The following is a 16,879-nucleotide window of genomic DNA, read 5'->3' as shown; positions in this document are numbered from 1 at the left end:
AAAGGGAGTCAAAGGCTCCAGAGAGATTTACAAAAATAACCATAGCATAATTAAACATGCAGTTGTTTACTTCGGAGAGAAGTTCAGCCAAGGCCTCCTCAGTTCCATGGCCTGGATGAAAACCAAACTGGTCAGAGGACTTTAATGAGAGTTCAGTAAATAGACAATCTAGACAGAGCCAGCCGGGTGGGTAAAGTGCCTGCCTGGCAACCCAAAGGTCCCGGGTTCGAATCCTGGCTTGGAGTAGAAAATGCAAAAACCTTGGGCGGTGCAATATGGCCACAGAAGCCAATGCGCCAACAACTTACAAAAAAAAAAAAAAAACCACAATCTAGACAGGCAGCAATAAGTTGCTCAGAACACGTACAGGTCCTCAATGAGATAATTGGGACACATGTGAGTAACAGTACGGTGTGCAGGATGCTGCAAAACATGTGTTACCATGGCTGTACAGCCACCCATAAGCCACTGATCACCGTGACTGATGCCAGATGTTGTTTTAGCTTGGTGCAAGGCTCGCTTTTCTTGGACTATAGACCAATAGAAAGCTGTGCTTTGGAGTGGCTAGTCACTGTACATGGTCTACCAGTCTGATAGTTATGTCTTGGTGTGGCAGATGTCTGGAGGAAGCTGGACTATCATCCTAATGATGAAATTTGGTGGAGGCAGAATGATGGTCTGGGGCTGTTTTCTATAGTTTGGCCCGGGACCATTGGTTTTTTTGGATAAAACCATGAATTCTGAGGTCTATGTAGACATCCTGGACAATAATGCATTACCTATGTTGTGGCAGTGTGTCAGAGAAGGCCATAGTGGTATCAAGAGGATAATGCTCCATGTCATATTGTTTGCATTGTGATGGTTTGGTTTGAGGACATGAGCATAGAAAAGTGCCAGCCCAGATCCCTGACCTCATCTCTATAGAGAACTTTCGGATGAATTGAATTGTCTAATGTGTGTGAGGAGAGACTCCTCAAAAAACAGTTGAACCTCTTTGATGCCAAATAGCTGAAAATATTGGAAGGCATTTATTAAAAAGAAAAAGAAAAAAGTGTGCAAAGGTGTTCCATAAAGACTGGAGGCTGTCATAAAAGCTAAAGGTTTCAGCATGCCTTATTAGTTTTCCTGTAAATAAAAATTATTTGTAGATATTCAGTTGTCCAGATATCAATGGTAAGTTAGTGTATATTCACCATAATGGTGTATAGTTTACATTGGGAGCTTATTACCTATCACCAGTTCAGAGTATATCCACTCAAGCTTTTTAGCCTTACTCACATTTTGCTTAAAAATGCTGTTGTTAAATTATACTTTTAACATAAGAAGTTTGCCACTCATTCCCATTTGACTTAATTTGGCAATACTGCTGAGTCCCTAAAGTGGAGGCATCTCCATAGCCAGGTAGGAAGGAGCAGCAGTTCGCAGCACACGCTTCTTGATTAGACCGGGGTTCGAGCCCGTCACCACCAAATACGGAGGATGCGGAAAGGTCAAGGAATGACCACCGCATATCCCGGAGCAATATGGCCTTAGTTGCTAATGCTCCTAAAAACCAACAAAACAAACAAACAACAACCCTAAAGTGGAAAATATTTATCATAATGAACCCAACATAAATAAGCAGTTGGGGTTCAACTATAGAATTTATCCTTTTAATGGCAGTTAGACCTAGATAACATAATTCCAGATACCCTCATAGCATCTTCACCCTGGCAGAAATATTTGACAGAATATGTAGAGTATTCTGAATAATGAAGAAAGAATACCATTTCAAATTATAATATTGTCAGTTACATGCAGCCCACTCAAGTCAGTTTTCCTGTTACTATCAAATGTGTACAGATGATTCTAAAATAGTCACTTAAAGTTGGTTTGGTTGTTTTCTACCAAATATTACTGTTTCACTCTGTCATAGTGCAGTGTTATCACCACAGAACTAAATACATTGTTTCTATCTTTGGAATAAGTTGAAAAACTGTTGTTTCAATAAACCTTAATTGATATAGATTCTCTGAATACATTACAGGACTTTAAATATAAATATCACCCTGTTGAACAACACTTAAAGAAAATTTTGAAGCAGTTATTATAACTGAATGAGAAACAACCAGAAGACAGGTTCTGCTGATCCTGGGACATCGTGTAATTTAAGGAAGTGAGTGTTCTTCACTCTGCTAAAAATTCAGCAAGCTCCACTTCCCTCTTTCAAACTCTTTTCATAAATTACACACTTATTATCAACAGAATCGGTAGAAAACAGCGGTTGAAACTTCAGCAGGATCAGATAAATAATAAATTATGTTGATAAATTAATAGACACTATACTATTATATCACATGGTAGATTAAGTAATGTATTATCAAAATGATGCGATTTGAAACAGTGAGGTCCTGAAACGTAGCCATAAATAGTTTGTGTTTGGCATTGAGGTGGTTCAGTTCCTTTAAAATTGTATCATTTGAATAATAAATTGCTTAATCTACCATGTGATAATAGTATAGTGTCTATCAATTCATTAATATAATAAGGAACAATAATGTAGAACTCTCCCTTCCAAGTAAATTGTTACATATTAAACCTGTACCAGAACAATGGGCATAGTGTTTGAGTAGACAAAAATAGTAGAAAGTAGTTATTCTTAACATGATATGTATTAGACACAACTATTTAAATAACTAATTTCTACCTGCCTATGGAAGACCATCCTCCATTGTCATAATTCCCATTGTCATCTTACAAGTAAACATATGCTCATTTATTTTCCATTATATTTTATATTTCAAATAGCTATACAAACAGTATTCCTCTGCCTTCCGCATGTATTTGACTTTTTGACCATGCAGCAAGTTCTAGAAGACAGACAAAATGTAGATGAACTTTTCACAATTATAGATAAGTGCATCTCTTAGACTTGTGCATGGTACAGTGTAGCATCAGTTGCTCTTGCACCACTAACAATTCCAACAATAATGATTCTGCACAGAAAGTTTAGAAAACAGATATAAATTGTAAACCACAGAAATCACACTTTATGCAGTTTTATCCAGAGGATTTGTCATTGTAGGATGGAATTAGCCCAATTCATGCTTTATAGACTGACAATATCTCTTTAATGAACATTGTATAACAAACATTAGTTTAGAAAACAGATATAAATTGTAAACCACAGAAATCACACTTTATGCAGTTTTATCCAGAGGATTTGTCATTGTAGGATGGAATTAGCCCAATTCATGCTTTATAGACTGACAATATCTCTTTAATGAACATTGTATAACAAACATTTGCATCTGTGTTGAATGCCATTTTAATGCAGCATTCACTGTATTATGCTTCTGATATGTAGATACATGATTTAAGGGTTACTTTTGTGATTAGAAAAATATAAGTTATCAGTTTGATTAATGAGTTTATTACTGTTTTCATGTTAGGTAAATTGCTTCAGTTGAATTTAATTAGTCTACTTATCATTTTCCTTTTCTATATATAGCTTGAGTGGCACATCTCAACCTTTAACCAAATGTCGGCGTGTATTCCAGGCTCTCATTACTCTAGCTGTAGAAGAACTTTGTGAAACTGCCGATTCATTGATTGCACCTGTTCGTATGGGTGTTGCAAGGCCTACTGCACCATTTTCTTTAGTTCCATCATGTATGGAAGCAATTCATGTAAGTATTTTAATATTTTGGTTGACCACAGTCTACTTTTTTACTAGTATGGTCTCTAGCCATAGTTGCTAATGCATCAGTCAACCTACAAACTAAGAGTTTTCATATATCATAATTTTTGCTGGACTTGGCAATTCATGGCCTTAGTCACCCATGCACCATAAAAACCAAAATCACTCAATCTGTATAATTTTTGAACGATAATAAATTCATATGCATATTTTACATATTTTTAGCAGTTCACTAATTAGATCCCAATTCCATTGGGATCTAATTAATTTATTGTTCATTTAGATTTTCTAAATTGTTTTGGAGCATTACTTATACAATATATTTAGTCTTTGGTTACCTTCTTCCTCTCTGTACTGGACTGATTTTTCACGTTTAGTTTTACCTATTTTCGCTCTTCTGGTTTGCCATACTACTGGCTTAATTTTTATTTTAGTTTCATTTCAGTTTTATACAGGTTGTTTCAAAAATGATGGTCAATAATTTAAAGGTGAAAAGTACAAACTAAAATAAGCAAAAAAGTCCCAATGAACATCAGGCTGTAAATGAACTGTTTTCGAGATAATGCACATTTTCTGTTAAGATCCGCCACTGACTATGGGAGCACTAGTTTAACAAAAAGCTGTGAATCCTTTGCTAAGGGTGGTTCTATTAAACATAAGAAAATACATTTTTAATTTTTGGTTTCAACACCACAGGATTTTATAGATGTTACATGTTACAGGATGTTCTTTCTAACGCCCTTTCCTCAACATCAGGTGTTATGCTTCTGGGCCTACCTGCTCGTACTCCATGTGCGAAGCACCTGTGTTCTCTAAGGCATTGATGTACCCTGATGAATGTGCACCTGTTGGGCTGCCTTCAGTGGGGAAATGCTTCTTGGTACAAATGTGCAGTCTCGAGTGCACTGCCATTGGCTTTACCATACATAAAGTGCATGTCTGCATACTCTTTGTTGCTGTAACCTCTTTCCATTTGACTATCCTTTGACAAGTACTAGTATGCCTGCTACGTCTCAGAGCATTGAGAGAGAAGAAACGGAGAGAATGAGCATAACCTAACCTAAACAAACAAGTCAGTGGTGGATCTCACCTCTGTGTTGTTCACCTTGTCAGTGGTGGATCCCAACTAGAAATGTGCAATAGCTCGAAAATGATTCACTTAGGACCCTTGTTTACTAGGCTTTTTTTGCATATTGTAGTCTGTACGGTTCGCCTTTAAATTATTGACCATCACTTTTGAAACACCCTCTATAACAAGCAACATGTAGAGGAATATGCATTTGTGCTGTCTCTGATGTTTGCCTTACCATTTTATTGCCTTACCAAATCTAAAGGAATCCATCTAAAGATGAATTCCTTTAGAAAATTCTGTAGGATTTGTCATCTGATAATTTATGTACTGACATGAGAGGATAGGGTACATGCCTTCCTGTGAAAGTGGATCAATATTTACAACTATCGAGACATGTACACTTACAACTATTGAGAAAGAACTGCTGAAATGAAAGATGGACAGAAACAGTTTTAATAAATGCACTCCACTGGAGTTATAAATGGTTTTAAATACACACAAACTTCAGGCAAAAACTATTCATCTTTGTAATTTTTCAAATTAATAATGTATAACCCCTCCTTTAGCATAAATTCTTCATTCATCAATTCATGAATTCTCATTGATAGGATTCATTTATTCATTGCTATTTGTTAATTCCTTCGCTATTCGTGGATGCTTTGTTATTATTTTCACTTTTCATTCAAGGTAGTCCCATATGTTATCTGTCGGATTTATATCTGGTGATTTGGTTGGCCAGTTAAAACAACGTACCGTTCCCTTGCATTCTTTGTGTCAGTTTAAAAAAGTAGAACCTCTGTGAACCAGACAATTCTTATCCTGGAATACAGGACCGTTGATATGAGCATTCTTCAGATGTTCAGCAAAAGGCACAACACGATTATCCAGAATATTTGTATAGCCAACCTGATTCATCCTGGTTGGTATTTCAACTAAAGAGCCCAGTTCATAACAGTTAAAACATCCTCTAAGCATCACTGACCCCCCCCCCCCACCACCACCACCACTGCCCTGCACAGAGTCTGGATTAAATGCATCATTGCTTCTCCTGTGAAGTTGTTGCTTGGCATCATTAGATTATAGGCAAAATTTGAATTTGTCAGACCATATCACAGCTTTCCAGTCATCAGCAGTCCAGTTTTTATTCCTCTTAGTCCATGTTAGGCAGGTTTTGTCCTGCTGGTAGCCTTGGCCTTTTTTTCAATGTAACCTTGAGATGTCCAAGTTCTGCAGTTCTCTGCACAGTTTTTTCTCAGAAATCAGCTGATGAGGTCTTTAGTTAACTGTTTGCAGCAGTTGTTTGAAATTATCTTTCATTTACTAATGTGATATTCATTGCTGATCATAATCACTTAGCACAGAATTTTGACCATAATTCTGCCACTGATTTCTAGTTGATTTAAACTCACACCATTCCTTATTTTTCTTTTTGCAACACCAGCTACTTCTTTGGATACTTCTTTAACAGGATGTTCTTTGACTCACTTCTTAAGTCACAGCCAGTATACATGTAAATAGAAAAAGTGGATTAAGTTTCTACTTTACTTTCAGCCCTGTAAGCAAAAAAGCATAGAAGATACATATGTTCAATCAATTGTTATTTGTCCTGAATGCAAAAAATAACTAACTGTGTGTGTGTGTGTGTGAGAGAGAGAGAGAGAGAGAGAGAGAGAGAGAGAGAGAGAGAGAGAGAGAGAGAGAGAGAGAGAGAGAGCTGGAAAGTATATATCTGTCAGGGATGAGAATTGCCATTGTCAATTTACTCAATAGAGCAGAAGTAATGAGAATGAATTCAAAAATGTGTTATTTCAAATTCTTTTATTTTTAAATGTACACTGTATTATTATTTTCTTTGCCTACTTTGTTATTATAGGGAAGTGAAGAACTGTTTGCTGTTGATCCAATGCTAACTCGCAGTAGTCAGAATGATTTAGCAGGGTCTACTACAAATTCTGCTGAGAGCCAACAAATAACACTTGGGAGTAGTGGTCAGGGAAGTTCTACAAGAGACCGTGAAGATGAAGATCATGAGGTAATTTTTGTTTTCTTTTATGTATGTAATAATAAATATAGTTTTGCTCTTGTGGAGAATTTTTAGTGTGTAGAAATTCATATTGTTCAAACATGATCAGAAATGAATACAGTGTGACCGTTAGTAGATTTTAACCTGTTTGTTAAATGGTTATTGATGTGAAGGGGAAAAAGAAAGGTATGCAAAACTAAATACCAAACCAAAACTTAATTTTTCTATGTCATTCAGAAAATATAATTTTAAAAATGTTAATTCACCTAAATTAATTTCAAGCTTGGCTAGTTTACTGAAATTTGATTACCACTGACCAAACTCTGCAGTAAAGCTAACCAATAACCTTCACATCAAATTAGACTAATGATCACAGAAGAAAGAAGAATATAGACAGATTCATTTAAGAAAAATGTGTTCATATAAAACTGAGTTGTGGTTTCTGTAAACCTAATAACTAATCATTTAAACTACAGCAGGCCCTCATTATAATGCCATTCGCTGTAACGCTGTTCTTATGTTATAACTCATCTCACTCTAATGCTCTCACAACTCACTATAACACTCTTTTACCAGCTTACAGATTAAAATTAGAAAAAAATTAGCTTGAAAATGAATAGCAAAACAGCATTAAAAAGTTTTCCATGCTGACTTGTGAAATTTTCTTCTACGCTAATTTAATTGCAGTATGGTGGCTTGTTACGTAGTTCCGAGATTAACATTTTAAAAAATGATCAAGTATATTGCTTGTAATATTTGTGTTATATGCATTTATCCGAAGTCTAGTCATCACTCAGTACAGCGTTAGGTAACGGACAGTTTACAAGAACATTGTATAATAATTAATGCAACCCAGTTACATTTTTCAAGATGATTAATGGTGGATAAGAATTAAAAAGCAACGTCTGGGTGTGGTACGAAGCTTAATAAGGTAAGAAAAAGACTGAATTTGAAAATTAATTATACATTTTGAAGAGAATCGATTCTGTTCAACGACAAGTGGATGTGTACAATCATTTAGGACTGGCAGATTCAACTGTAAGAATAATTATAAGAAATAAAGAATTAATTTTAGCAGCGGGAAAGACAGCTGTTCTACTGCAAGCAGCTAAATTGGTTATGGCTAGGCCGCGTATTATAATTGAAATGGAGAGACTTCTAAATAATTTTATTGAAGGTACTCTCCAACGCAAAATTCCGTTAAGTTAAATTTTATTAAATAAAAAATGATTAGCCTATATGATCATCTGAAGAAAGCTCACCTAAAAAAAAAAAAAAAAAAAAAGTGGAACCATTTAAAGCTAGTAAGGACTGGTTTGATAAATTGAAAATTCAGGGAGAAGCCACAAGTGCAGATCAAGAAGGAGCTGAAACTTTTAAAAAAGAACTTCTTAAAATTATTGAAGAGAGGTGTTATATTTCTTAACAAGTTTTTAACATAGATGAAACAGGACTTCTTTGGAAACGAATACCTAAAAGAAGTTTCATATCGAAAGAAGAAGAAGAAAAAAAACATGCCAGGCTTCGAGGCGGTGAAGGGTCAGTTGACTTTATTGTTGAGTAGTAACTCTGTGGAGCATTTTAAAGTAAAACCCCTTTTTAAGAAGAGGGCCAAAGTACAACCCAAAATTGACCAAAGATACAAAAATTCGATGGCCCAGGGCCATTTGGATTAATAGATTCTTGATTTTAATTGGCATTTTAAGTTTAATTTTGATACATAATGTAGTTACTTACCACAGAATTATATATGTATGTAACGGAGAATATTTTACATATACAGATTTTTAATATTAAATATTTTGACAGACATTTGGCGTCTTTTCACTGCCATTTATTATTTGTGAGTTGTGGTAGTATAGACAGCGACTCACAAATACACATTACATTATGGGAATATGGCGCTCGCTTAGCGCTGATTCACTTAGCACTCTGTTTTTCCAGAACAAATTACTGTGTTAAGCGGGGGTCACCTGTAGTAATTTCAACCTTTCCTTATTAGCTTACCTCACGTGTGGACATCGGATTATATGCATTTGCATATGCAAATTCATATTATAATCATTTTAATCATTAGTGTATATAAATGCATGATACAAACAAATTAATTTGACCAGTTTTTCAGAGATTAAAATCAGAAATATGATTTCAGTCATTGAAAACATCACAAAATTACAATATCATTAGCATGGGCCATGCCACCAGTGATGTTGGGAAAGAAGAATAGTGACTGAGTGGGCACCATTTTTTCACCTCAGCAAAGTAGATAAATAATAACTAATAAATTATTGGCCACTGAAATTGCTTAAAATTGAGTGTTCAAGTAAGAGAGAATTTTGTCACTAGTGTCAGTGTTAATAATGATATTTCATATTACATTTTATGCCCAATTTCATATTCCTTTTTGTAGTTCGTGTAATTAATATTAAAGTGTTTTTACTAACACTATAAACTAGTTTATAACATTCGCAAATGTAATGGTATAGTGTAATATTTAATACAACTCTGTAACGTAATGTGTATTATTGCTGCATAACCTCTGAGTAGCATAATGCTATTACTGTACTTAGGTATTGCTTAATATAAAGATACCCATGTGGTATTCTTAAATTAAATTTAAATGGAGATCATATCTCAGATTAAAATAGCAAGACAAAGGGCTCAGAATAGATGGTATTCTCAGGGAGGAACTGAATAGGGTTCTCCCATGAATCATGGTTTTATAAAATGCCTTGCTTGTTCAGATGTCTGCAGCCCTATCTGATACAGCCAAAGGGAATATACCAGATCAGATATGTGAGAAAATTAAGTGCTTAAAGAATAGGGCTGATATCCTTGAAGTAATTAGAGCACATCAAGCTCTTGGCCGCTCATCTCAGTGCCAGAACTTTCACTTGTTCATTGTGCAATACAGTGACAATCCTAAAGAGAGAGAGAATATGTGTTCCAGATGAGGTAGCTATCATCAGGGAAATGCAAAACATATTGTGCAAAAAGGAGAGGTGAAATAGGGCAAGGTTATATCCACCATGTGGTAAATATCAATTAGCATTAGCATTTTAGCATTAGCATTAGTAGAGGCATTTGATGCAAGCAGCATCAGCCAAAAAAAAAAAAAAAAAAAAAAAACACTTCCACTTCACCCCTCTGTTCGTTCAAAATACCTGTCCAGCTGAGCCTTAAACTTATTTAGGCTATCAACCTCCACCACAAGGGATGGAAGTCTGTTCCACCAACCAACCACCCGCTGGCTAAAGGCAAATTTCCGCACGTCTATCCTACATCTGTCTTTCCTCAATTTGAATTTATGCCCTCTCAGGTGATTATTCTGAGCTAGAGGAAGAATCCCATCAGCATTGAGCATGCTTAAACCATTCAAGGCTTTATACACCTCTATCAGATCACCTCGCTGGTGCCTAGTCTCCAGACACTGTAATTTGCAAAACTTAAGCCTTTCTTCGTAAGAGCACCCCTTTGTTCCATTCACTAATCTTGTTGCCCTTCTCTGTACTCGTTCCAGCAGCTCTACATCCTTCTTGAAATGAGGCCTCCAGACCTGTATACAGTACTCTAGGTGTGGCCTGACCATCGCCTTATACAATGGAATAATCACCTCCTTATCCCTGCTGGAAAAATTCCTGTATATCATTGACAATACTCCATGAGCTACTCTTGCAGCCCGTCTGCACTGCTCAGAGAACTTCATATCTGCCTGCACAACCACCCCCAAGTCCCTTTCATTCTCTACCACTGTCAGTGTTGTACCATAGAGTTGATACGTTGCTCTGGGGTTGCTGTTTCCCATGTGTAGTACTTTACATTTGTCAATGTTAAACTTCATTTGCCACCTCTCAGCCCATCTGCTCAACCTTTCCAGATCCTGTTGCAGAAGCATAGTGTCAGTAGTGTCCTTGACAACCCTGCCAACCTTTGTATCGTCTGCAAACTTGGACATTAATCCCGATATACCATCATCAATATCATTTATAAATACAGAAAACAATAATGGACCCAATACTGAGCCCTGAGGGACTCCACTAATAACATCAGTCCACGATGAGCAGTGTCCATTGATTACCACTCTCTGTCTTCTCCCCCTCAACCACCCCCTTTATCCATAGCAGCAATTTGCCTCCAATGTCACACTGCTCCAATTTGTGTAGCAGTCTTGCATGTGCAACAGTATCAAAAGCCTTTCTAAGATCCAAGTATATAATATCAAAGTTATTCCCTGCATCCAGTTCTTTTGTGACTGCATCATAGTATCCAATCAAGTTGGTCAGGCAAGACTTCCCCTTAACAAAACCATGCTGTGTCTGAGCTATAACTGAAGTCTTGTCTAAATGATCCTGCAGTGCGTCTTTAACCAGTGCCTCCATTAATTTTCCTGGAACAGAAGTCAAGCTCACAGGTCTATAATTACTTGTGTCAGCCTTTGATCCTCCTTTGTGAATTGGGGTCACATTTGCACATTTCCAGTCTATGGGTACCTCCCCTGAGTCCAAGGAAGCTCTCATAATTATGGCTAAGGGTTTGCTTACTTCCTTTGCTGCCTCCTTTAATATAACTGGATAGATCCCATCCACCCCGGGTGCCTTTCTTGTGTTTATCTTCAACAGTTTCTCCTCCACTTTACTCCCAGTTATTTCAAGATTCTGTAACTTACTGCTAGAGTTGAATACACCTCTGGCATTCCCCTCGCTGAATAACTCCTCATGTGTGAATGTCGATGCAAAATATTCATTTAGTTTGTTAGCCACCTGAGCAGGATCATCAACAGTTGACCCATCAATATCAAGTGGACCAATCTGATTCATCCCTTTCCTTCTAGAGTTTACATAAGTAAAGAACTCTTTGCTGTTTTTCTTTGCATCCCTTGCCAAGGATTTCTCGTAATCTGCCTTCGCCTGCCTAACCTCCTTTGTAACTTGGTTGCATATCAACTTGTATCTATCATAGGCTTCTGTGTCATGTGTTAATTTGTAAGTATCCCATGCATTTTTCTTCTCTGCCATATGCCTCATTAGTTCATCTGACATCCATTTTGGCCTAAACCTTGAACAATATTTCTTAGTTGGTATGTAAAGCCTAGTAGCTTCCAAGATAAGTTCTTTGAATGCTTCCCATTTTGAATTTGCTGTTGGTAACATCATCAGTTGGTCCCACTGTATAGAATTTAAATACTGTCTCAGTCCATCGTAGTCGCCTTTACGGAAGCAATAACCCTTCCCTTTACCCCTAATGGTAGTTACCTCTTTGAGTAAATCCCACTTCAGCACACTGTGATCACTGCCACCTAGTGGTTCATTTATCTGCAGATTCTTAATGCATGAAGAATCACTGCTGATAATCAAATCAAGAGTATTACTCCCTCTAGTTGCCTCCCGAACATGCTGATGTAGAAAACAATCATCCAATAAATCCACAAAAGCCCTGCTAGTGTGTGAGTATCCAGCCCCCAAATTCCAGTCAATATCTGGGAAATTAAAATCTCCCATTATAAGACACTCTGATTTACTGGCCCACTCTATTTCCCTGTACAGTTCCTTATTATACTCATCAGAGTCATTAGGCCTATAGCACACTCCTAATCTCAATTCTGATCTCCCAATGTTTATGTCACACCAAACTGACTCCACACTGCACATTAGCATTAGCATAGGCATATGATGCTAGAAAGCAAGCTTTAAGCTATCAACTTCCACAACGACAGATGGTATTTTGTCTCAGCAATCAACTACCCTCTGTCTAAAAACAAATTTCCGCACATTTGTTTGATAACTGTCTTTCCTCAATTTGAGTTTATGCCCCCTCAGGTTTGTAATCTGAGCAAGAGGAAGTATCCCATCAGCATTGAGCTTGCTCAATCCATTCAAGGCCTTATACACCTCAATGAGGTGTATAAGGCCTTGCACGAGTGCAGTGCACCTTGCACGTGCCTAGTCTCGAGATGCTGCATGCAAAACTTAAGCATTTCTTGGTAACAGCACCCCTTTGTTCCCTCTCACCAGTCTTGTTGCCCTTCTCTGTACTCGTTCTAGCAACTCTACATCCTTCCTAAATGAGGCCTAAATGTTGTTATCACTTGGTGGGACAAAAGGCGATTTGTTGTTCATGTTGTCACCAAGGATATTCACTTAGCAGACATGTTGGGTCGCCTATTAGGTGACCCTCGAAATTGATTTTCCCAGGTTAACTTTTTCCCTGTTAATCAATGATTAAAAATCTGAAATATAGTCAAACTTTATACTGCAATATTTTTGGAAGTGATTTTTTTATTGTTTTCATGCAGAAATTGTGTATAAGAATCTGTCAGGTGACCCACCACCATCTTTGCAACCGTTTGGCTTTTGCTTGAAGAGTGGCATGGTGCTGGACCAGTACTGATGTTGTATTTGTTTAGTTTTAGTTTACTTATTTTCCTTCTCCTGCTAGTTTAGTAAACATAGTTGTGTACTAAACTAGTTGTTTTTGAAAGATTTATAGTTGTTTTCATATAGTAAAGACAATAGTGCAAAATTCAGTATTTTCTCTTCCAAGATTGTTGATATGCCATGGGTATCATGACACAGTTTCAAATTTCACAAGCTGTGAAGTGTGCCAAATTTGAAAGTGATTTTTTGAAATTTACCTGAAAACAAAAGTAACTAACAGTATCAAATATATACTGAGTTGGCTTTGCAGTAACAACACTCCTTGTTGTGTAGGAATGGAGTGGTCTGTGACACTGGTGAATGCCCAAAAACCAGGAACAGCCTTTTTTTTTTTTTTGGTTAGTTGTTGGCGTATTGGCTTCTGCGCCATATTGCATTTTTCTACTCTCATCCAAGCACGAGGCGGGATTTGAACCCGCGACCTTTGGATTGCCAGGAAGGCCCTATACCCGGTCGGCAAAGCAGCTGATATAATATTCTAGTTTTACTCATTTGGCCATAAGTTTTTGAGTATCTATGAGGAAGAAAGGTCAGGGCTGAGGTCTTACTGACTTTGAACATGGAATGATTGTGAGGGCAACGGATGCAAGTGCCAGTATCTCGGCAACAGTCAACATCTTTAAGTGCTCCACCCTGTGGTGGCATGAGTCTACTGTGACTGGCTCAGGAGCAGTCAAACAACCAACTAAAGGTCACATCTTAGACAGTCACTTGTAGTGAACATCTGTGTTGAGTTCTGTGTCTCGTAACAACAGCAACACAGCATAGTCGCACACCTAACCACCCAGTACTACGTAGGCATAGCTAGTATATGCTGTGACAGTTGACGGACATCGTGGGTACCTATGCTCACTGCCAGACACATGCACTGTGCCTTGCATTAGTATGTCAATACCAATACTGAAACACCAACATGGGCGAATCTTTTGCTTGATTTTATAAATCCAGTTTCCAACTCTCGTGCTGATGGGCATATCTGCATTTTTAATAAGCAAAATGAGGCCATGGCACCTGGATGCACTGTTAGTATTCAACAGATTGTGGGTGGTGGTAGTATTATGATTTGGAAACTTTTATATTGTATGCCCTGGCTCTTCTGACCACTGTTAATTAACAGCTTAGGGAATGCCTACCTTTTTATCATCACCTCACCAATCAAGTAATTCAAGCATCTATCAACAAGACAACACACAACACCCAGCAGGTTACTAACTGGTTCCAGGTACATGACAATAAATTCTCCATCATCTCATGGCTGTCCAACTCACCTGATCTATGGCAACTGGAAAAGGACATTTAATGCTACAACCTACCATCTGACAATGTGCAGGCATTACTGGATGCTTTGTGTAACATGTGGGTAACGTTACCACAGGACACCATGCAACACCTTATGGATCCATGCCAAGACATGTAAGGGCTGTATTATGATCAAAATGTGTCCCCATGGGGTATTAGGTAGGTGTTGCTAATGTAAAACCAACTCAGTGTGTTTAATATATATTTTTTTATTTTAATTTTTTTTTTTGATAATGTTTATATACATAAGCAGAAATTTGTGGGCATGTATTTTTGTCATTTCTCACATTTAACGGTGTTTTAAACTGGAAAACGATAGACAAAAAGAGACTAATGTTTTGGTTTTGTGTCTAAAAAAATATATTTTTTTGAAAATAAAAGATTTAAAACATATAGCATGGTTTAAAATTTTTAATTTTATATTAAAGCTTAAAAATTATGTATAGTAAGGAGATATAAGGATTTACTTAACAGGTGTAGGGCAATGTTGAGAAAAAGTCGCAAGTTAGAATTTAATTTAAAAGTGTCTCCAATTCTGCCCAGACATGAGCACCTGATTATGAGCCTTGTCAGTAAATTGCACCAGCAGAGACTGTGCAAGCCTCGTGGGATTAATATTTTTCTTCCTTGGTCTGTGTTTGTTAACAGACATTTCTGCAGGGATGGGATATACTTAAATAGTAGGCATGCAAGAATATTTGCTGATACTATCAAGGATAGTATCAGCAATTATTCTTGCTATCCTCCCCAAATATATTGGGGAGGATACACAGACTAATAATTTTACAGCAGTCTTATGCAGCAGTGAAATTGATTCTTGCACTACTTCTATTGGGAGACTCAACTGCCTGGAAAACAAGGCATGGAAGGATTATAAGGCCTGCTGGTAGTCCTTGTGGAACAACGAATTGTAAGTGATGTGTTAGGATTACTAAGAGGAAAAACAGGTGTGCATATACTTACTTGTACTCAAACATTAGAAGTATAGTAAACAAATTTGAGAAATTTGAAGTATTGGTTAGATCATCATATGTGGATATTGAAGGCAATTCGAAGTGTGATAAATAAAGGGGGATACAGAATTTGAATGTAGACAGTACAATCCTTACGGAAAGGACAGGCAAGATAGGAGGAGTTACACTCTTGGTTTAGGCACATAATAGCTATAGCAGCTTATGTGCCATTAAACCTCCATAACAACAACAGTCTTGGTTAAGAAGCACATAGACTCTATGGCAGTGCACCCACTTGACATTGGGTGCATTTTGCAGCCCATGGATCAAGGGACCATCACAACATTTAAGGCCTACTACATAAGAAAAACATTTGAACAGGCAATTTGCTAAAACTACAGGAGACGATGCAATTTCCTTAACAGAGTTCTGGAAAAATTATAACATCAGATGTGGAATAGAAAATATTCAGCATGCTTGTCAACATATAACTGCAAACAATGTGTGAGTGTGGAAGCGCAGTTTTCCTCATTTTGCAAATAGTAATTGTTTCGAAGATAACTGTTATAGAAGAAATAACGAATATTGGAAGAGAACTTGGATTTGATGAACTAGAAAATGACGCTGTTCGGGAACTGCTCAATTCACACTCGGAAGAATTGGCTGATGATGATCTCCTACTTTTAGATCAACAAAGAGCATTTGAAGAAGCCAGCAATGATGCAGAAGAATGAGATAATGTGCAAGTGAAGGAGTTCACTCTCAAGGAATTCGAATATATCTTTCGAGCTATAGAAGTCGTGAAGCAAAAAATTATGGATGCCGACCCTAACCTTGATCGAAGCATGCAAATTCACCGAGATGTGGATAAAGCACTCTGCATCTACCAGCATATGTACAAAGATTTAAAGAAAGAGAAAACAGTTCAGTCTACGCTGCTAAAATATTTCGAAAGACAATGAAGATGTTTTCGTCAGTGTAAGCTTACCTTTAGGAATGAAATTTAGAATTTTTTTGTTTTCATTTTGTATTTCTGTAATTACAGTAATCTATGACTTCATTAATAATAAATTTAAATTATAAGTATATTCTTTTTATCCCTTACTGTAATATTTTGTTAATAATTATATTATTAACTTCATGGGATTCATTAGTCGCACTAATTGCGACCTAGCTGTATACTTATTTATAATTGGGAACTAAATGATTTTTGTTATAACTGAGAGGAAAGTGCAATAGAAATTGTTGAGACTAAAAGTAAATGAGGCACCCTGTGCTGATGAAATCTATCCAACTATATTAAAATAAACAGCATAAGAGGTAAAGTAAACCTTTAGCTGTAATTATGAGAGCAGGGGTGGATCAAGATATTTCTACGGCCCAAGTAGAAAGATATTTTGTAGCCCCTTTACTAAGTAT

General features: G+C 36.9%; 1 protein-coding gene across 2 annotated transcripts in view; it reads left to right on the top strand.

Moving 5' to 3' along the window:
* Window positions 1-16,879, top strand: part of hyd (E3 ubiquitin-protein ligase hyd) — a 670,489-nt gene that overhangs the window by 405,942 nt on the left and 247,668 nt on the right. For both annotated transcript variants that reach the window (XM_090375987.1, XM_090375986.1), the window contains exons 28-29: window positions 3,491-3,668; window positions 6,625-6,783. In XM_090375987.1, coding sequence (XP_090232113.1) covers window positions 3,491-3,668; window positions 6,625-6,783 — 337 coding nt within the window. The remainder of the gene's footprint in view (window positions 1-3,490; window positions 3,669-6,624; window positions 6,784-16,879) is intronic.

Source organism: Mastigoproctus giganteus, chromosome 6 (assembly GCF_048544385.1).
Source record: "Mastigoproctus giganteus isolate SK-2022 chromosome 6, ASM4854438v1, whole genome shotgun sequence".
NCBI classification, from domain to species: domain Eukaryota; kingdom Metazoa; phylum Arthropoda; class Arachnida; order Uropygi; family Thelyphonidae; genus Mastigoproctus; species Mastigoproctus giganteus.
This window is presented reverse-complemented; position numbering and strand designations above follow the sequence as displayed.